This window comes from Salvelinus sp. IW2-2015, linkage group LG14 (assembly GCF_002910315.2).
Source record: "Salvelinus sp. IW2-2015 linkage group LG14, ASM291031v2, whole genome shotgun sequence".
NCBI classification, from domain to species: Eukaryota; Metazoa; Chordata; class Actinopteri; order Salmoniformes; family Salmonidae; genus Salvelinus; species Salvelinus sp. IW2-2015.
The window spans coordinates 35,890,023-35,913,237 of NC_036854.1; the positions used below are offsets into that span (position 1 = coordinate 35,890,023).

General features: G+C 45.8%; 1 protein-coding gene across 1 annotated transcript in view; it reads right to left on the bottom strand.

Annotated features, from left to right (window-relative positions):
* Window positions 1-23,215, bottom strand: part of dok6 (docking protein 6) — an 88,954-nt gene that overhangs the window by 35,785 nt on the left and 29,954 nt on the right. The window contains exons 3-6 of the mRNA XM_070446747.1: window positions 18,988-19,102; window positions 12,610-12,729; window positions 3,809-3,998; window positions 3,557-3,641 (exon numbers count right to left, since the gene is read on the bottom strand). Of these exons, the coding sequence (XP_070302848.1) occupies window positions 3,557-3,641; window positions 3,809-3,998; window positions 12,610-12,729; window positions 18,988-19,102 (510 nt within the window). The remainder of the gene's footprint in view (window positions 1-3,556; window positions 3,642-3,808; window positions 3,999-12,609; window positions 12,730-18,987; window positions 19,103-23,215) is intronic.

Genomic DNA, 23,215 nt, shown 5'->3' on the forward strand with positions numbered 1-23,215 from the left:
TTGTGTGCGTGTGTGTGTGTGTGTGTGTGTGGGTGTGTGTGTGTGTGTGTGTGTAGTGTGCTGTGTGTGTGTGTGTGTGAAGAATCCATCAAGTTCAACCCAATGAGACAGAAAGGATGCTCACAGTGACACACAGTCACCTCCTTGTATGCTTGATAGGATGCCCAAATCACATTCTCTCCTGGATCGACCCCTAACCCTAACCCATTCAAATCTCTCCTGGATCTGACCCTAATCCATTCACACCTCTCCTGGATCTGACCCTAACCCCATTTCACATCTCTCCTGGATCTGACCCTTACAACCATTCACATCTCTCCTGGAGTCTTACCCTGACAACCTAACCCATCACATTTCCTGGATCTGACCCTAACTACCATTTCACATCTTCTCTGGATATCTGACCAATACCCATCACATCTCTCCTGGATCTGACTCTAACCCTAACCCATTCACATCTCTCTGGATCTCACCCTAACCCTAACCCATTACAATCTGTCTCCTGGATATGACCGGTAACCCATTCACATCTCTCCTGGATCTCACTCCTAACCCATTCACGATCTCTCTGGGGTCTGACTCTAACCTAACCCATTCACATCTCTCCTAGGATACTGACCCTAACCTCCCCTTAAACCCCCTATCTCACCTAACCTCAGTTACTCCTGATGGCTAGACCTTACCCTATCTCACTAATTCTGACTACCATGTCACATTCTGAGCTGACCGTAACCCATTCACACCTCCGGATCTACCCTAACATTCACATCTTCTTCTGGGATCTGACCTAACCCTAACCCATTCACAATCTCGTCCTTGGATGACTAACCCTAACCCATTCACTATCTCTCCGTGGATTCCCTAACCTTAACCCATTCACATCTCTCCTGGATACTGAAACCTAACCATCCAATCGTCTCCCTGGATCTGACTAACCCATTCAACATACTCTCCTGATTCTTGACCGTAACCCATTCAACATCCTCTCCTGTGAATCTGACCCTAACCATTCACCATCTTGCTGACGATCTCATCCCTGGGGATAACCCTAACACCATTCAATCTCTCCTGATCTGAACCCCTAACCCACCATTCACATCTCTGCCTGGATTAGAACCTAACCCATTCACATCCTCCTGGATCTGACCGTACACACCCATTCACATCTCTCAACTGATTGACACCCTCCACATCTCTCCGATTCCTACCCATTATCTCTCCTGGGAATCGACCCTAACCCATTCACATCTCTCCTGGATCGACCCTACCGCTAAACCATTCACATCTCTCCTGGGATCGGCGACCCTAACCCATTTCGACAATCTCTCCTGGATCTGACCCTACCCATTCACATCTCTCCTGGATCTGACCTAACCCATTCACATCTTCCGGATCTCACCCTAACCCTAAGCCCATTCACATCTCTCCTGGATTATGACCCTAAACCCATTCACATCTCTCTCCTGGATCTGACCCTAACCCATTCACATCTCTCCTGGACTCTGACCCTACCCTAACCCATTCACATCTCTCCTGGGATCTGACCCTACACCATCACCATCTCTCCTGGATCTGACCTAACCAACCCAATTCACATCTTCTCCTGGATCTGGACCCTAACCCATTCACATACTCTGGATCTGACCTAACCATCACATCTACCCTGGATCTGACCCTAACCATTCACATCTCTCCTGGATACGGCCCTAACCCATTCAATCTCTCCTGGATCTGACCCTAACCCATTCACATCTCTACACTGATTGACCTAACCCATTCACCATCTCTCCTGGATCTTGACCCTAACCTAACCCATTCACATCTCTCCTGGATCTGACCCTAACCCATTCACATCTCTCCTGGATTCTGACCCTAAACCTTACCATTCACATCTCTCGGATGCTGAAGCAATCCTGAACCCTCCATCACATCTCTCCTGGATCTGACCCTAACCCATTCACATCTCTCTGATGCTGACCCTAACCCATTCACATCTCTCCTGGATCTGACCCTAACCCTAACCATTCACATCTCTCCTGGATCTGACCCTAACCCATTCACATCTCTCCTGGTTGACCGTAACCCATTCACATCTCTTCTGGATCTGACCCTAACCCATTTCACACTCTTCTGGACTGACCCTAACCCATTCACATCCTCCTGGATCTGACCCTAACCCATTCACATCTCTTTGGACTGACCTAACCCAGTCACATCTCCCTGGATCGGACCCTAAGCCCATTCACATCGTCCGGGATTTGACCCTAACCCATTCACATTCTCTCCTGGATCGACCCTAACCCATTCACATCTCTCCTGGATCTGAACCCTAACCCATTCACATCTCTCCTGGATCTGACCCTACTAACCCCATTCACATCTCTCCTGGATCTGACCCTAACCCATTCACATCTCTCCTGGATCTGACCCTAACCCATTCACATCTCTCCTGGATCGACCACTACCCATCACACTCTCCTGATCTGACCCTAACCCATTCACATCTCTCCTGGATCCACCCTACCCTAACCCATTCACATCTCTCTGGATCTGACCACTAACCCATTCACATCCTCTCCTGGATCTGACCCTTAACCATTCACACTCTTCCTGGATCTGACCCTAACCCTAACCCATTCACATTCTCCTGGATCTGACCCTAACACCCATTCACATCTCTCCTGGATCTGACCCTAACCCTAACCCATTCACATTCTCCTGGATCTGTGACCCTAACCCATTCACACAATCTCTCCTGGATCTGACCCTGAACCTAACCCATTCACATCTCTCCTGGCGATCGGACCTAACCCATTCACATCTCTCCTGGATCTGACCCAACCCATTCACATCTCTCTGGATCTGACCCTAACCCATTCACACTCTCCTGGATCTGACCCTAACCATTCACATCTCTCCTGGATCTGACCTAACCCTAACCCATTCAATTCTCTCCTGGATCTGACCCTAACCCTAACCCATTCACATCTCTCCTGGATCTGACCCACCCTAACCCATTCACATCTCTCCTGGATCTGACCCTAACCCATTCACATCACTACTGGACTGACCCTAACCCATTCACATTCTCTCCTGGATCTGACCCTAACCCTATCCACATCTCTCCTGGATCTGAACCCTAACCCATTCACATCTTCTCCTGGATCTCACCCTAACCCATTCACATCTCTCCTGGAATCTGACCCTAACCTCACATCATGACTGGATCTGACCCTAACCCAACCCATTCACATCTCTCCTGGATCGCCCCCCTAACCCATTACATCTTTCTCTATGATCTGGGAACCGGTTTATCAGCAGCGAGAGGAAAAACTGGTCACATGGGTTCCTGGCTAAACAACACACACACACGCACAACGCACACACACATACACACAGAGTACTTTGGGAATAGTCAAAACTTTTTTCAAAGGAAGTTTGAACTCTAAACATGTCAGGCATATCCACATTGTCCACCCCCTCCAGGCTATGAGATTAAGGGGGTATCTGCTTTCTGTAGGCATATCTGTACCTCATGTTTTCTCTGTGTTCTAACCTGTGTATGTATCTGTAATAAAAACTCTATCGCCCCTCTCGCCCCCACTCTCTCTGTCTCTAGGATGTGTGACACGGGGGAGGGTCTGTTTACGTTCCAGACGCGGGAGGGAGAGGATAATCTACCAGAGAGTCACTCATCCACCCTGTCCATCGCACAGCAACACGAGAGGATGATGGTTAGAGATGAAGAAGAGCTCACAGGTAACACACACAGACACACAGGAGTGACACACACACAAAACAAACATACCTTCCTGACTCGAAAGTGAACCAAGTGGAGTCTCGTCCGTATCTCCTCAGTGAGTTGAGGGGCCACATAACCAGTTTGACGCGGGCGTTGTGGATGTCCCACAGGTAGATGTTCTCATGGGTGATCTGCATCGTACACTCCCCATAGATGTCCAGGTTGGGAGTGGGCATCAGGTACACGTTGAACCGCTCTGGAACAAAACCAACACAGCAATTTTTTACAAATACTTACTTTGAAAAAATAGAGGATATTTTTTTGAAAGGACAGAATAACAAGGTAGATGTGTTACAAAGGTGAGCATTGGACTTTTGGACAGAATCTATTGCAGTCCTTTCATTTTCACTGTTTTTAACCATTTTTCAAGCTTCCATTCAGCTTGTAGCGAAGGCTACGAATCAATGTTCTCGAAGGACACATAAAAACATGGTCCTGCAGTAGTCATCAGAGGGTTATATCAGGTGGGTTTGGGGAGTATGGGCCGACAGAATAACAGACAGACACAGTATCAGCGGTCTCATCTGTTTGCRAGAAACCCATACAGTAGGCTACACTCCATCCTAATTAAAAAAAATGTCAAAAACGGACTACATCTAAAAACATCCCAGTATCAGCAGTTTTGGGACTTTGACTTTTGTACACTTCTGGCTGTATGAGTCACCAAAATAACTTTCTCCACTTGATCATTGAAAAGGCATTTGAGTCCATGCTGTTGCAGAGCCTACTTAAAATCCAGAATTATCATTCAAACCAGCTTGCATAAGCATGAAATCCATGCATTGAATGGACAAAAAAGACAGCTCCTTACAAAATCTTAACTTCATTGAAATTATGAAAAATGGATGAGGCAGACAGAAAAAGTTATAAGAAAGTAATAGGAACATAAAATGGAATAGTTCTTAGAGGCCGCGCTCTGCTCAGTGCAAATTGACTTTACATAACAGACTGATAAAGACTTAAAGAAGTTGCTCCTGAAATATGACATCATGTCTCATTAAGGACTATTATTTTTCCTATTCCTTGAGAGGAGAGAGAGAGAGAGATGAGAGAGAGAGACGATGAGAGTGAGAGGAGAGAGAGAGAGAGGAAAGGGGGAGAGGGAGATCGGAGAGGCGAGAGCGGGAGGAGGAAGAAGAGGATGAGGAGGTAGGGAGAGGGAGGAGAGAGGGAGGAGAGAGAGGGAGAGAGAGAGGAGGGGGAGGGGAGTGAGAGGAGGAGAAGGGGAGGAAGAGAGAGAGAGTATAAAGAGAAGAGAGGGATATGGAGGGATTGGGGGAATAAGAATATAAAGAGTGGGAGAGAGAGATTATAAGAGAGAGAGAGAGGAAAAAAAAGAGGGGAGGAGAGAGGAAGAGAGAATAAAAGAGAGTATAAAGGAGAGAGAGAGAGAGGAAAGAGAGATATAAAGAGAGATGGGGAGAGCAGAGAGAGAGAAAGAAGAGAGAGAGGGAGGAAGAGAGATATAAAGAAGAGAGAGAGAGAGAGAGGAGAGAGAGAAAAGAAGGAGAGATAAGAGAGGAGAGAAGAGAGAGAGAGGAGAGAGAGAGGAGATGTAGAGAGAGAGAGAGAGAGTAAACAGAGGAGAAGAGAGGAGAGATAAGAGAGAGAGAGAGAGAGAGAGCAAAAAGAGGAGAGATATGAAGAAAGAGAGAGGATGAGAGAGAGGAGGAGAAGAGAAGAGAGAGAGAGAGAGAGAGGAGGAAGAGAGAGAGAGGAGGAGAGAGAGAAGAAGAGATATGAAAGAGAAGGAGAAGAGAGAGAGAGGAGAGAGAGAGAGAAGGAGAGGAGAAGAGAAAGAGAGAGAGAGAGAGATGAGAAGAGGAAAGAAGGAAGATATAAAAGAAGGAGAGAGAGATATAAGAGAGAGGATAAAGAGTTAAAGAGAGAGAGGAGAAGAGAGAGAATGAGAAAGAGAGAGAAGAGAGATAGAGGAGACGAGAGAGAAAGGAGAGATAAAGAGAGAGAAGAGAGATATAAAGGAGAGAAGAGAGAGAGAGAGAGGAAAGAGAGTATAAAAGAGAGAGAGAGTAGAGGTGAGCGTTGTGAAAGTCAGCGATCCAGTTGCTAAAGGAGTAGCGGAAAAGTCTCAATAGTATTTAAATGGGTTTTCTCTCTTCCGTCTCTTTGCCTTCATCTAAACTGACTCCAACTGGACAGGTGGTACTGGTAAACAAATCGTAAAACTGACTCCAACTGACAGGTGGTACGTGTTACACAAATCTAAACGACTCCACGCTGGACAAGAGTGGTACTGTAACAATCTAAACTGCTCCAACTGGACAGGTTGTACTGTACAAAATCTAACTGACTCCAACTGGACAGGTGGTACTGTTACAAATCTAAACGACTCCAACTGGACAGTGGTACTGTAACAAATCTAAACGACTCCAACTGGACAGGTTGGTACTGTAACAAATCTGGGGCCGGCAGCGAACCTAGTGGTTAGAGCGTGGACTAGTAACCGAAAGGTTGCAAGATCATCCCGAGCTGACAAGGTACAAGTCTGTCTTCCTGCCCCTGAAGGCCATCATTGAAAATAGAATTTTGTTCTTAACTGACTTGCCTAGTAAAATAAAAAATAAATCTAAACTGACTGCAACTGGACAGGTACTGTAGCTACATCTAAATGGGTCCAACTGGACAGGTGGTACTGTAACAAATCCCCCTCTGTCCGTTCTGACCTGTTTCTGTTGTTTTTGTATGTGTTGTCGGTCAGGGCGTGGAGTGTGGGTGGGCATTCTATGTTATGTGTTTTTCTATGTTGGTTTAGTGGTGACCTGATATGTTTCTCAATTAGAGGCAGGTGGTTTTCATCTCCTCTGATTGAGAACCATATAAGGTAGGTGGTTTCACATTGTTTGTTGTGGGTGGTTGTTTTCCTGTGTCTGTGTCTACCACACGGGACTGTTTCGTGTTTTCGTTCGTTCGTTTGTTGTAGCTTGTTCCTGTTTCATGCGTTCTTCGGTTTATGTAAGTCTTATATTCAGGTCAGTCTACGTCGTTTGTTGTTTTGTAAATTCTTCAAGTATATTTTCGTGTTCGTTTTCGTCCTTGTTTATTAAAAATCATGTCTAATTACAACGCTGCATTTTGGTCACTGATCCTTCTCTCCTCTCCTCGTCTGAGGAGGAGGACGAGGTTAGAAGAGGCGTTACAGAACCACCCACCAAAACCCGGACCAACGCAGCGGGCTACGAACAAGTGGTCACTACACGGAATTCTGGAATGGAGGGGAAGTAAGGAGGGAAGAGGACACTGGGCTCACATTGGGGAATATCGCCGGCGCTCAGGTGAGGAGATGGAGGCAGCGATGAGCCCAAGAATCGGAGGTATTGAAGGTACGCGGTGCACGGAAGCCCGTGAAGAAACCCCAAAAATGTATTTGGGGGGGGCTAAGAGGTAATGGGCCGAGGGCAGGTAGGAGACCTGCGCCCACTTCCCAGGCTAACCGTGGAAGCGGGAGTACGGGCAGACACCGTGTTACGCACAGTTAAGCGCACGGTGTCTCCTGTACGTGTTCATAGCCCGGTGCGGTGTTATTCCACCTCCCCGCACTGGCTGGCTAGATTGGGCATTGAGCCAGGTGCCCATGAAGCCGGCTCAACGCGTCTGGTCTCCAGTGCGTCTCCTCGGGGCCGGCATACATGGCACCTAGCCTTACGCATAGGTGTCCCCGGTTCGCTACATAGCCGGTGCGGGTTGTTCACTCCCGCACTGGTCGGGCTACGGGGAGCATACAACAGGTGAAGGTTGGGCAGGCGTCGGTGCTCAAGGGAGCCAGTACGCCTGCTACGGTCCGGTATATCCGGCGCGCACCTTCCGCCCCAGCCCAGTACCACCAGTGCCTACTCCACGACCAGGCTTCCAGTGCAGTGTTCCCAGAGACCTGTGTCCTCTCCACGCCACTCTCCCTATGTGCGTGTCTCCAGCCCGGTGCCTCCTGTTCCGACACACGCACCAAGCCACAGGTGCGGTCTCCAGAGCCCTGTACACACTGTTCCTTCCCCGTACTCGTCCTGATGTGCGTGCCCTCAGCCGGTACCGTACCCAGTGCCGGGTACCACGCACCAGGGCCCATAGTACGTCTTTGGAGAGTTCAGTGTGCCCTGTCCCTGCTCCCGCACTAGCCTGAAGGTGCGTGCCTTAGCCCGTGCCTCATTCCGGCACCACGCACCAGCCTACAGTGCGCCTCATCCGGCCAGAGCTGCCGTTCTGCCAAGCGCCATCTGAGCCATCCGTCTGCCCAGTGCATCTGAGCCATCCGTCTGCCCAGTGCCATCTGAGCCATCCGTCTGCCCAGTGCCATCTGAGCCATCCGTCTGCCAGTGCCATCTGAGCATCCGTCTGCCCAGTGCCATCTGAGCCATCCGTCTACCCAGGCCATCTGACCATTCCGTCTACCAGCGCCATCTGAGCCATCCGTTCACAGCGCCATTAGAGGCCATCCGTCTGGTTCCCGAGCCATAGAGCCGTCGTTCTGTCCCGAGCCCTGTCAGAAGCCGTTCGTCAGTCAGGAAAGCCGCTAGATGGCATCCAGTCAGGATCTGCCAGAGCGCCAACCAGACAGGATTGCGAGGAGCAGGACTCACCGCCAACCAGACAGGATCTTGCCAGAGCGCACCAGACAGGATCTGCACGAGCGCCAACCAGACAGGATCTGCCAGAGCGCCAACCAGACAGGATTCTGCCAAGCCGTCAACCGAACAGGATCTGCCAGGAGCCGGTCAACCAGACGATCTGCCAGGAGCCGGCAACCAGACAGGATCTGCCAGATGCCGCCAACCAGACAGGATCTGCCAGGCCGCACCAGAAGGATCTGCCAGACCGCCAGTCAGCAAGGATCTGCGAGCGCGCAGCATGAGCCGCAGAGGCCACGAGCATGGCGCCAGAGCGCAGCGAGCCATGAGCAGCCAGAGCTTCAGCGAGCCGAGCAGGCCAGAGCGTCACGAAAGCCATGACGCAAGCCAGAAGCCGTCAGCGAGTATGAGGCAGCCAGAGCTGTCAGCGAGCCATGAGCAGCCAGAGCCGTCAGCGAGCCCGAGTGAGCAGCCAGAGCCGTCAGCGAGCCATGAGCAGCCAGAGCCGTCAGCGAGCAATGAGCAGCCAAACAGCTGTCAGCGAGCCATGAGCAGCCAGAGCCTCACAGCGATGAGCAATGAGCAGCCAAGCCGTCAGGAGCCATGAGCAGCCAGAGCTGTCAGCGAGGGCCAATGAGCAGTCAGAGCCAGCCAGCCAGAGCTGCCAGCCAGCAAGGATCCGGCCAGAGCCAGCCAGCCAGGATCCTCCACGAGTCCAGCCAGCAGGATCCGCCAGAGCAGCCAGCCAGGCATCCGCCCCAGAGTCAGCCAGCCAGGATCCGCCAGAAGCCAGCACAGCCAGGATGCCGCCCCTCAGCCGGAGCTGCCGTCCCTCAGTCCGGTGGCTGCCCCTTGTCCCGGTTGCTGCTCCTTTCCCGGTGCTGGCCCCTTGTCCCGGTGCTGGCCCTCAATCCGGAGCTGCCGTCCTCAGTCGGAGCTGCAGTCCTTCAGTCCGGGGAGGGCTGCCCTTATCCCGGTGCTGCCCCCTTATCCCGGTGCTGCCCCTTATCCCGGTGCTGGTCATTATCTCGTGTTTGCCCTTAAATTAGTGGGTGTGGAATAGGAGGGTGGTCATTCGAGGGGGATACGTAAGCTGGGATTGACTATGGTGGGGTGGGGACTCGCCCAGAGCCTGAGCCACGACCGTTGGTCGATGCCCACCCAGACCCGTCCCTAGACTTTTTGGTGGTGTGGCGTCCGGAGTACGTACCTTTGCGGGGGGGGTTATTGTCACGTTCGCTGGACCTGTTTTCTGTGGTTTTTGTTAGTGTGTTAGTCTGGTTCAGGGCGTGAGTGTGGGTGCATTCTATGTTATGTGTTTCTATTGTTGGTTTATTGGGTGACCTGATATGGTTCTCAATTAGAGGCAGGTGGTTTTTCATCTCCTTCTGATTTGAGAACCATATTAAGGTAGGTGGTTTCACATGTGTTTGTTGTGGGTGGTTGTTTCCTGTGTCTGTGTCTGTGATGCACACACGGACTGTTTCGTGTTTTCGTTCGTTGTGTTTGTAGTCTGTTCCTTGTTTTTCATTGCGTTTCTTGCGGTTTATGTAGATAAGTCTTATGTTAGGTCGTCTACGTCGTTTGTTGTTTTGTAATTCTTCAAGTATATTTTCGTGTTCGTTTTCGTCCTTGGTTTAATAAATATATGTCTAATTACAACGCTGCATTTTTGGTCTCTGACCTTCTCCTCTCCTCGTCTGGAGGAGGAGGACGAGGTAGAAGAGCGTTACACCCTCATGTCTCATCTCCTCAATTATTTAACCTGTTTTCTCTATTGTTCAGCAGCAAGGAGAGGAAGCCACTTTAGACTATCGAGATGCACCCCACGCCGTTGTCATAGTTTTTCAAGCAGCAACAGATCCTGTACTACTAAGACCTCCTTCAGCCCCAATGCACTTTAACCAGCTGGAGTCTCTACTAAGAGACCTCATCCCAATCACTTTTAACCAGCTGGACGTCTCTACTAAGACCTCCTCAGCCCCAATCACTTACCAGCTGGAGTCTCTACTACAGACTCCTCAGCCCAATCACTTTAACCAGCTGGGAGTCTCTACTAGAGACTAAGCCCATCCTTTAACAGCTGGAGTCTCTACTACAGACCTCCTGTCAGCCCCAATCACTTAACCAGCTGAGTCTCTACTACAGACCTCCTCAGCCCAATCACTTTACAGCTGGGTCTCACTACAGACCCCAGCCCAATCACTTTAACCAGCTGGAGTCTCTACTACAGATCCTCAGCCCAATCACTTTAACCAGCTGGAGTCTCTACTAGAGACCTCTCTGCCAATCACTTTAACAGCTGGAGTTCTACTACAGACCTCCTCTCCCAATCACTTTAACCACTGGAGTCTTACTACAGACCTCTCACCCAATACTTAACCAGTGAGTCTCTACTAAGACCTCCTCGCCCCAATCACTTTAACCAGCTGGAGTCTCTACTAGAGGACCTCCTCAGCCCCAATCACTTTAACCAGCTGGAGTCTCTACTACAGACCTCCTTCAGCCCCATTCACTTTTAACCAGCTGGAGTCTCTATACAACCTCTCTCCCAATCACTTTAACCAGCTGGAGTCTCTACTAAGACTCCTCAGCCCAATCACTTTAACAGCTGGAGTCTCTACTACAGGACTCCTCATCCCAATCACTTTAACCAGCTGGAGTCTCTACTACAGACCTCTCAGCCCCAATCACTTTAACAGCTGGAGTCTCTACTACAGACCTCCTCAGCCCCAATCACTTTAACCAGCTGGAGTCTCTACTACCAGACCTCCTCAGCCCCAATCACTTTAAACAGTGGAGTCTCTAACTAACAGACCTCCTCTCACCCAATCACTTTTACCAGCTGGAGTCTACTGCACTACAGACCTCCTCAGCCAATCACTTTAACCAGCTCTCAGAGAGCTCTTCATAATCTACATTATACTCACTAATTATGCCATAATGTTTCAAAAGAACAGCCATGAGTCTAGAGTGAGGACTGATGAAATGGCAATGTAATATGTGAGGGATTTTTAGGAGCAGCGAGAAAATGAACTTTGATTTAATTATCAGCCCCTGTAGTTGGGTGATCACTACTTGAAGTGTAACTGCAGAGGGTGGAGTTTTCTCCCATTTTAGTATATGTCCTGCAGAGACAAGCACAAGTCTAGTGTTCGATTTTTTGTGTATTTCTCTTTCTTTCTTTCTTTCTTCACACACCTTATGGAGATGTGTTGTCATCTGCCTCTTGGTGCTGGCATCGCTGTAGTGAGCTTCTAGCTAAATCAAATTCTTTGTTTTGTATTCAAACACTTCGATGTAATGAATACAAATCAATATTCTCCTGTCATTTTACATCGAAGCTGAGGGGAGAGAAAACTACATGTTATTTTACTGTCATTGAACTAGATGGGCTGCTCAGATTCATTCGGATTCATATCGATTTTTCTCAAACGAGGGCAGAGCACAAAGTTAGCGTAAATGCAATTGAGGCATCCTGTAAGAGGTTGTTAGGTGAGTAAAAATGAGACCTTGATCTTTCATTTCAAAGCCAGTCTATAAAACAGACACACACACACACACACACACACACACACACACACAGCACACACTGCAGTCATTTCCACAGTAGTCTACAAATGATAGAAAATCACCCATTTAATAACACCTATACCTATATATTATATATATCCTCTTTCCTCCTTCCCATTTCTCTATTTCTTTTCCTGGATGGGGGGGGGGTACAGTGATTTCACATGGCCTCAGCCCCAGCAGATTTAATCTCATCCATTTTTGTACAAGTTCATTATGAGGGGAGCCAGTGATGCACAGCACCTCTCATTAGGCCAGGAACACAGCCACACACACACATACACATGCACACACACATGCACACACATGCACAGACACACACTCGAAAGTACATACACGCATGCACGCACACACACACACACACATAGATAGATAAAGATGCACACAAACACACACACAGACCTCTGTAGCACTAACATTTCTAGGCTGGTAATGAAACCGTCTACAAGTGCTGGGACGGTTGGGGGGGAAATATCGACCCAAAATGGTCTCTGTTGGCAGGGACTAATTGGAGACTCACCGTTTCCCTATCACAAACCTCTGAGGACTCAGTTGCACTCAAACATATAGGCCTGTAATGTAACTGCTAACCAGTTTGGGGCAGGATTGACCCAAAATGGCCTCCATTAGCTGGGGTTCTAATTGGGGACTCACCGCTCTGCTCCCGCTGCACCCCCGCTGCTAACAGGTCTGGTTCTCCCAGGCTTATGTCATTCAGTCGGCTTCCTAGGCACTCCACACACAGCAGCTTGCACCACTCCTCTGCATCCAGCTCTAAACACAGAGTTAAAACAAGAGTTAAACACACAGGCAGAAATACACACTTCACACACAGCAGCTTGCACCACTCCTCCGCATGCAGCTCATACAAAGTTAGAAAAGTACACACACACACACACACACAAACACAGATGAATCATACAGCATGCACTGTGGACTAAAAAAGCCCCCCGGACGTGAGTATCAGGTAGTGGTAACCTGGAGAAAATCAATCTGATTGATTCTCTGCTGATGAAAAGAGTCAAGCAGTTCATGAACACAAAACACCAGATGAATGCTGCATTTCCTCTCTCTCCTCTGCTATCCCATCTTTCTCCCCTCTGACCACTCTCAACACTGCCCTCACTAACCCTCTCTCTCTTCCCTCTCTCCTCTCCTCCCCTCTCTCCTATACTGTGCTCCTACAGCACTTGACCACCAGACCCCTGATATACCCAGCCATCAATTATTTGTTCCAAGCTAAATCACAAGATATTGTACATACAGCAGGTTTTTAAAGGACCATAGAGTTCTGTCTCTATTATTTGGAGCATTGTGGTAACTGTGACAACCGCAATCTGTACTGTACTTCTAAAGCACATCCAGTACAGATCTGGGATCAGGCCATAAAGCATTTTTTCTCGGATAGATTTGATCAACAAGCAGAACACAGGGGGATCAACTGACGTTCTTAACACCAGAAAATCAATAGCTTATTATCCCAATAGGGTGATATAATTAAATGGTGGGAAGCCTGGGTGTAGAAAACAATTAACAGGATTGATCTCTAAGGAAATTGTGTGAATGCATCCGAAAATAATTATCTCGGAGTAACAGTGACAATCTTTTAATCAAACCCATACGCGTCGATAATATCTCTACTCTCTTAATCAGTTACACACACCTTATCTCTCTCCGAGGCACACATGCACACACAAACAGGAACAGGAACAGGCAGGAAGATGAACATGAACACACACAAACACATACGCTGCCGTGTGCACAAGTCTCGAAAAGCTCAACTCTGGCCCTCTTGGCAGTGGTGAGGGAAGAGGAGGGGTGTTATTGAATTGTTTAATTAACCACTAAGTGGAGGCTGATGGTTTCATGAATCAAATTATCACTCCCTCACACAGCAAACAGATAGACAGTTGTTGGTGAATACCAATGTCTTCCTCTAAAGATGGAAAAAGCTCTGTTTACAATGGAAAGTAACATTCCAGACTGTAGAATGTGGATGAGAGTTACTGAGCTATGAAATGACTCAGACAGACTGAGCTGTTTATCTGTGTGTTGTCTACTTCTCCCTGGTCTCTTCCCAAAGGAGCTCCAGGACATGGCACTGTGGTCACTGATGTGTATAGAGATGCATGTGGAAGTGTGTGTGTGTGTGTGTACACTCTTAAAAACAAAGGCGCAAATTGGAACCAAATAAGGTTATTGAGAGTGATGCCATAGGGGAACCCTTTTAGGGTCTCTGAAGAACCATAAATGGGATGGTTCTTTGAAAAAACATATAAAAATCCCAAACCATTTTGGGATTTTTATTTGCACAGTTCCCAGGTTGCCTTTCGAGTGAATTTTCAAGTTACTTGTCCCACTCATGACTTTTTGCTAGTGACAGAGACGTGGTTGTTGATTTKATTCATTAAAATGTCATTCTTAAAGACAACACAGCCTAGTTTTACCCTAATACAGTGGCCTGAAACTCATAGCTTACAGAACACACAAGGCATGCAAGTCACACTATGCTGGCTTGCAAAATAACGTGTAATTCCAATTGGAATCCAGCCAGATTGGGGATATACACCCTTTTTKATTTTTATTCACCCGCAACCTGCATTTGGAATGACTACCAGGCTTGGAAAGACTAAGATATAACGGGTGCAATAAGTCCAAGTAACAGATTGGAATAGTTTAGGAAAATGTATGTTATTTATATTTGAGTAGCAAAAGCTTAATTAATCAATAAACATACATGCAAAAACATAGATATTGAAAGAAACAATTCTGAAAATACACCTGCAAAAGAGCATGCTGGGGAATATGATAGTGATGGCCATGATTTTGGTTCAACTCTAGTTATTAACGCCAACTCCGGGGTTCTTTTACACCACTGATTAACTCTTGAATCAACCCTAGAAATGTTACACTGAAAACTCAACACTAGTTAACACTGGACAATTTGCTGTGTGCTATGAAAGGGACATAATTGCAGGCTTCAATAGACATTTCAACAACCTTTAAGAATTCTGAAGAACCGTAGATGCCACATCAAAAACCCCACACTTAACTCAAAGTTTTTTTTATGCGGCAACAGTTCTCCAAGGATCCTTAAGAGCTGAGGAAGAACCACTTAAGAACCTTCATTTTTTTCAGTGTACAACTGGGTAGTTTATCTGAGAGGGAAAATGCAGGGTTTGAAAGGTAAAGGGTCTGTTCCCTAGACTGACAATGCCTGAGGTTGTGGCGTTGTTCATCCGCACACACACACGCACGCACGCACACTGATAAATCTCTGTACTTAAGAGCCTCTCTTGGTCCATTTCCTCCCTTGCTGAGCCTGTGTCCTCTGAGTGTGTCTGAAGTCTAAACTCACACACTGTAAGAGCTGCCGAGTGGAAAATCACATAAACAAACACTTTATCCGAGAGGCAGCCTGGACACACACAGGAGAGAGAGAGGGGAGAGGTAAGAGCAGAGAGAGGAGAGGTAAGAGAGAGGTAATGAGAAGGTAAAGAGAGAAGGTAAGAGAGAGGTAAGAGAGAGAGGTTAAGAGAGAGAGAGAAGATGAGAGAAGAGAGAGAGAGAGAGAGAGAAGAGAGAGAGAGAGAGAGAGAGAGAGGAGAGAGAGAGAGAGAGAGAAGAGAGAGAGAGAGAGAGAGAGAGAGAGAGAGAGAGAGAGAGAGAGAGAGAGAGAGAGAGAGAGGAGAGAGAGAGAAGAGAGAGAGAGAGAGAATGAGACAGCACAAGAGAGAGAGAGAGAGAGAATGAGACCAAGCGCGAGTATGTATGACTGTATTTGACAGTATTTTATTTTGTATTTTTTTAAATAAAAGTTGCAAATATGCTTCATAAGTAGTGCATGACTTTAGCGTGGTAACAAATACCTTCTAAGTGGTTTTAATGGGGCTTTCTCTCTTTTAATTGTTTTATACTGTTAAATCAAAAATAATTTTCAGCATATATTTATGTAGTAATTACTACCTTTATGTATATCCCCAATTACTACATTTACATTTATGTAGTAATGATGCATACATTTATGCATCATTACTACATAAAACATTTGTTTTGTCTTTGTATGTCTCTATTTTGTGAAAAATGTACAGTTTTCTTTATCAGAATAGTTACTCTCCTCTATAACTACGTTTCCATCCAATAGCGACAGATTTTTATGCAATTATTCTAAAATCTGCATAAAAACAATATGCCCACTTTCCCACCAGAGATGCGCTTCCATCAAATGGACTTGCTTCTGATGAAAGGCTGTACGTGATGACGTAGCTGCACGTCAAAATACCTTTTGTGGTTCAATTCCCATGTACCGAATAAAAAGTGAAATGGGTTTCCATCGCATTTTCTACTCTACTGAGTGTTTTCCCACAGAAAATGTTGTGTTATATAGCGAGTGTGCCCACTTTGGTATTGACACGTGCGCTCTAGCCAACAGCTTGCAGAAACAGTGCGGGTATAGCCTACATCAGTGGTTTCCAACCTTTATCGGTTACTGTACCACCAACTGAATTCTGCTCTGCCTGGAGTACCCTTCAAGTACCCCCTGTGGATAGGCCAAGTCCCCCCAGGGTCCTTGTAACCCTTGCATACATTATGAGATTTTTATAGACAAAAGAGCAAGATTATTTTTATTTGTCACCAGAAAAAGACTGTCACGTTGGTATAAAGGGTCGGGAGACAGGCGCAGGAATGCGTAATAGGGTTTTTATTTACACCCAAATTATGGCGTGCCGTGTAAAGGTACGGGGACGAAGACCAAACAAACAGTATACAAAACACAGGGTTGAAATCCAAACAAAAGAGCGAGGAGTGTCACGCCCTGACCATAGAGAGCCTTTTTATTCTCTATGTTGGTTAGGTCAGGGTGTGACTAGGGTGGGTTATCTAGGTTATTGTATGTCTATGTTGGCCTGGTATGGTTCCCAATCAGAGGCAGCTGTTTATCGTTGTCTCTGATTTGTGGATCATATTTAGGCAGCCATTTCCCCACTGTTTTTTTGTGGGATCTTGTTTTGAGTTAGTGCATGTGCACCTCTGATGTTACGGTTCGTTGTTTGTTTCCTTTTTGTTTTGAAAGTTTCACCTAAATAAAGATGTGGAACTCAGAGCACGCTGCGCCTTGGTCCGTTTCTCCACACATGCACCAACGGACATAGTAACAATAATCGACAGCCCAATGGAAACCAAAGGGCACATACATACAAGTACTAATCAATGGGAATAGGAGACGGGTGTGAGTAATGAAAGTTCCGGAGGGATCCGTGACAAAGACCCTCAGTATTTATTGGAAAGGAGCATCAAGCTCATCAGTGTGCACTTTCCCCACCATGTGAAGTTCTTATAACTTATTTCATTTGTAGCCTAATAAACGGCATGGTTTCCAGAGTTGGAGGAGTCGTAGTTGGAGGAGTCGTAGTTGGTGGACCACACAACATCGAGTGACTCCAACTTTACTTCCATATGAATGGTTATTATATCAATATTTACACATTAGCGTTTACACCAACATTTCTAGCATAATTAATTTTACAGACACAAAAAGATCCCAGCTTGTTCAGCATATTTAGTTTCAGCACTCAGTTATTACATTTAATAAACCAAACATTGATATACTGATATGTAAGGTAAAGTAAAAATCCAAACTGGTCCGTATATACTAATATGCGGTTCACCGCCCAGCCCTAGTGTGCATGTGTGTGATTGAGTGCAGGAAGTGAAGGACCATGTGTTGGACACGGGGGACACATCCCTCCATATGGCAAGGGACTCCAGGAAGAGGGAGGGAGGGGTCAGCAGTGTAACTGTGAGCTTTGTGTGTTTGTTTGTGTGTGTGTGTGTGTTTGCTTGTGTGGGAGAGAGATAGATAGAGAGAGGAGGGAAAAGAGAGCGAGAGAGAGAGGATAGAGAGAGACATAGAGAGTGGAGATAGAGTTCACTGCACCCCATAAGGCACATAATCTATCCCCTGAGATCCACTGCTACAGCTCACATCAGCACACACACACACACACACACACATACACACACACACATGCACACGCACACTCACACACACACTAAAATCACTTGCAACTTGTCTACAGCAGATCACTGTCCTTGTTTGTTTGTGTATGTCTCTTCCACCCAGTGCCCAATTAACTACTGTTTACTTCTCTGTTTGTGACATTACAGGAGAGGAGAGAAGAAGAAAGATAAGAGAAAGGGAGAGGAGACGAGTGGAGAGGATAGGATAGTAGAGGAGAGGAAAGAAGAGGAGAGGTGTAAATATCTCTGCAGGACCTCTCTCTCTCTCTCTCTCTCTTCTCCCCTCCTCTCTCTCCCTCTCTCCTCTCTCCTCTCTCCTCTCTCCCTCTCTCCTCTTCCTCTCTCCCTCTCCCTCTCCTCTACCTCTCTCTACTCTACCTCACTCTACCTCTACCTCTACTCTATCACTCTCATAAACTCTTCCCAATCGTTCTCTCTCTCTCCCTACGTCTAATCCCTATCACTCTCATTCACTCTTCCCAATCGTTCTCTCTCACTCTCTTTCCCTCCCCATCCCGTTATCACTATGAATCCAATATCCATCCTCCTCTATCTCTCCGTGTTTCTCTTTAGTTCTCTATAAAGACTCTTAACACTATTAACTCAGCCAGTCCCTGCAGCAGAATTCATTACAACCTATCAGATCACAGCATTCTGCTCTACCAGGACCCAGAGGATGCAACCATATATATACAATACCCAAGTACCCCTCCACACAAACCCACACACACACCCACCCTTCTTAGCTAATACAGTACAGAATCACATGCCTGGCGCTTGGAACACCTTCAGCACTCAATTGTCTTTCTCTCTCTCTCTCTCTAACCTTTCCCTTCTCTGTTCTTTTCTCTCTTCTATTGCTTTCTCCCTCTTTCTCCCCCGTACTCTTCATCCCTCCCTCCTTCTTCATCCACCATCCCTCCCTCCATGCTTCCCTCCCTCCCTCCATGCTTCCCTCCCTCCCTCCATGCTTCCCTCCCTCCCTCCGTTCCCCAGCGTTGCATTGCTTACCTGACTCACAGGCAAATGTCTTGGAAGTCTCGTCGTAGAAGATGATTGCCATTGCGTGTTTCTTGGTCTCCCGGGGCATCCGTGTAATGTTCTTGATATTGTGAAGCTCCGTGATCTAAGACAAACAGAACAACAAAACATTAGCCAAATCAACAAGACGACAGCTGAGGGGACAAGCCACGGGAACACCGTCTAGTAATGTTAGCTTTTCTMGTTTTTCTTGTTTGAAAAAGTTGTTGAGATAAATTGGTTGTTCGACTTGCTCCCTTAACTGATAATTGTTCATCTTAAATTACTATTGGTGATGTTCTGTACATGCAGAATTGCAAAACAACATTTAATTGTATCATATTTATTTACACAATATTCATATTTCATCAACTCTGTTGAAAGGAGCTATATGAATGCAATTCATTACCACTACTATCGTTTTATTTAGGGAAATCAATGGAAATTGTGTGAAGAAAACCATTTATATTGTGTAATGGATTATAACAAGCTTGTCATATACATTATGGATCAACTCAGTCTCCTAAATAACAGTTTGGATTTCCATTGGTCTGGCTCTAACTAAAAAAACAACAAGAGCAATTGGTGAAACTGTTTCACTTTGCACACGGCCACTAAAGATCCAATCAATACTCAGGAGCAGAATCAAAAGCTCCTAAATCATGTTAACTCTGGGAGTTAACAGTCATTTAATTGAATATCTTGTGCATTTATAGGACTGTTTTCTTCAACAATCCTCTCTGTTCGCTGCTGGACAGATAAGAGCCATTACATTATTGTAGAGCACTCGCTCAGAGCCAACCGTGGGCACAATGCCAGCCTGATGGGAATGTATTACGTGGGCTCACTGCCCGTATACTGTAGTAAAATGTGTGTGTGTGTGCGTGCGAGTGTTCATCCCTGCGTGCGTGTTTCCTATATAGTAAAAACCTGACTGTTAGAGCTCAGAGCCACGAGCCATGCTAACATGCCACATGCAGAATAAAGATTTCTACGTTTGATTCGATTATTGCTAGTGAAATAAATTCAATTTTCCATGAACAGCATTTTCTGTTCAAGACTGTTGTGAAACTYCATCACAAGGCATTGTGATGATGAGGTTGTACAAAATGTATTGAATACCATTATCCTCAGTATTCATTATCCAGAAAATAGCATTGATACCATCTGTTTGCATCGCTGATGTGAGGAAGTGAATATGAAGTCAATATGGTTCATATCTTAACCCAGAAACATAATTATAACACGGAACTGGCAGCAAAAACCACATCAGCACTGGAGCTAGCTGGGCTCTATATGCATAGCCAGTCTCCTCTCCTCCCCTTCCCTCCCCTCCCCTTCTCCCCTCTCCTCTCCTCTTTGATGATCTTCTCTTTCCTCTCAGAACATAGCCACAAAGCTGTTGTCAAGAATATAGCCCAAAGGCATAAACTCTCTAAAAGTTACTTCTCTACAGTTTACTGCTTATTTATTTACGGTTTATGAACCAAACCATTGGTAGCATCATATGGCTGCAAATGCTTTTGTCAAAAGCTCATGACATAGAGGCAGCCAAAACAGTAAACAAGTGAGACAGGGAGTGGGTCCTGCTGAATTATTTTTTTGAATTATTCAGTTGTGTACTCCGAGTCAATATTCACATAATAATAAGGAATTCCCCTTGACCACACCCACAAATTGGGGAACACAAACGTTATTTCCCATTGACACCCAGTGTAAAAGAGCCAACTTTGTCATCGTTTTTTGTTATACAGAAATAACAAAACATGCTGAAAATCTGATGTGTTGTTTAATGTACATGTAGCCAGGTCAAAAATCCTGACCTATGGTTCACAATGCTCCCACGTAGGGAAATAGAGCCTGCGAAAATAGCCGTGCGGCTTCAGCCTATTCGGCATGAGAGAGTGGGAAACTGTGGGGAGCCGGTATCCAAGTACGCTACACATACAGTACAGTCAAAAGTTAGGACACACCTACTCGGTCAAGGGTTTTTCTTTTTTTTAAACTATTTTCTACATTGTAGAATAATAGTGAAGACATCAAAACTATGGAATAACACATATGGAATCATGTAGTAACCAAAAAAGTGTTCAACAAATCAAAATATATTGTATATTTTAGATTATTCAAAGTAGCCACCCTTTGCCTTGATGACAGCTTTGCAGATGCTTGTTATTCTCTCAACCAGCTTCATGGGGAATGCTTTTTCCAACAGTCTTGAAGTAGTTCCCACATATGCTGAGCACTTGTTGGCTGCTTTTCCTTCACTCTGCGGTCCAACTCATCCCAAACCATCTCAATTGGGTTGAGGTTGGGTGATTGTGGAGGCCAGGTCAACTGATGCAGCACCATCACTCTCATTGGTCAAATAGCCCTTACACAGCCTGGAGGTGTGTTTTGGGTAATTGTCCTGTTGAAAAACAAGATAGTCCCACTAAGCGCAAACCAGATGGGATGGCGTATCGCTGCATAATGCTGTGGTAGCCATGTTGGTTAAGTGTGCGTTGAATTCTAAATAAATCACTGACAGTGTCACCAGCAAAACATCCCCACACCTCCTCCTCCATGCTTCACGGTGGGAACCACACATGCGGAGATCATCCGTTCACCTACTCTAAGTCTCACAAAGACACGGCGGTTGGAACCAAAAATCTCAAGTTTGAACTCATCAGACCAAAGGACAGATTTCCACAGGTGTAATGTACATTGCTCGTGTTTCTTGGCCCAAGTAAGTCTCTTTTTCTTGTTGGTGTCTTTTAGTAGTGGTTTCTTTGCAGCAATTCGACCATGAAGGCCTGATTCACGCAGTCTCCTCTGAACAGTTGATGTTGAGATGTGTCTGTTTTGTGGCTGCAATCTGAGGTGCAGTTAACTCTAATGAACTTACTCTCTGCAGCAGAGGTAACTCTGGGTCTTCCTTTCCTGTGGAGGTCCTCATGAGAGCCAGTTTCATCATTGCGCTGGATGTGTTTTTGCGACTGCACTTGAAGAAACTTTCAAAGTTCTTGACATTTTCCGGATAGACTGAGCTTCATGTCTTAAAGTTATGGCTTCTGAGTGGCGCAGCGTTCTAAGGCACTGCATTGCAGTGCTAGAGACGTCACTACAGATCCTGGTTTGATTCTGGGCTGTTTCACAACCGGCTGTGATTGGGAGTCCCATAGGGCGGCAAACAATTGGCCCAGCATCGTCCAGGTTAGGGCCGGAGTAGGCTGTCATTGGAAATAATAATTTGTCCTTAACTGACTTACCTAGTTAAACAAAGGTTACATTATTATTTAAATGTTTTTTTGTTTTTTTAAATGACGGAATGTCATTGCTCTTTGCTTATTTGAGCTGTTCTTGCGATAATATGGACTTGGTCTTTTAACAAATAGGGCTATCTTCTGTATACCACCCCTACCTTGTCACAACACAACTGATTGGCTCAAAGAAAGAAATTCCACAAATGTACCAAATTAACACCTGTTAATTGAAATGTACCTCATGAAGCTGGTTGAGAGAATGGCAAGAGTGTGCAAAGCTGTCATCAAGGCAAAGGGTGGCTACTTTGAAGATTCTCAAATATAAAATATATTTCGATTTGTTCAACAATTGTTTGGTTACTACATGATTCCATATGTGTTATTTCATAGTTTTGATGTCTTCACTATTATTTTACAATGTAAAAAATAGTCAAAACAAAGAAAAACCCTGGAATGAGTAGGTGTGTCCAAACTTTTGACTGGTACTGTATCTATCTGTGTGGAAAACATTAAATCACAGGTAAGACATTTCACTTGTTTAATATACTCAGTTTGTACTGAAACTCCATTCACTACTTGTAGCTGTAAAATCCGTTTGTTTGTGTTGTTGGGAAGCCTATAATATAAAACGTTATACGTAGTGAGAACGCTCCGGAGCAAGCAATGTTGAAAAGTCATCTTTGTACTTTTCTTAAATCTAGTTTTGCAATTTATTAAAACAAGCAAACAAGAAAATTGCTTTGAAAAAGGTCATGTTTTTGCTGTGAGACAACGGGGTAACCTAGGTAACCACAGGTTGTTTTCCTGACAGGCGGGCATGGCCGCAACATTCTATCTAGCCAGTTTACAATTGGCTCATTCATCCCCCTCCTCTCCCCTGTAACTATTCCCCAGGTCGTTGCTGCAAATGAGAACGTGTTCTCAGTCAACTTACCTGGTAAAATAACGGTAAAATTAAAAATAAAATAAAAAAT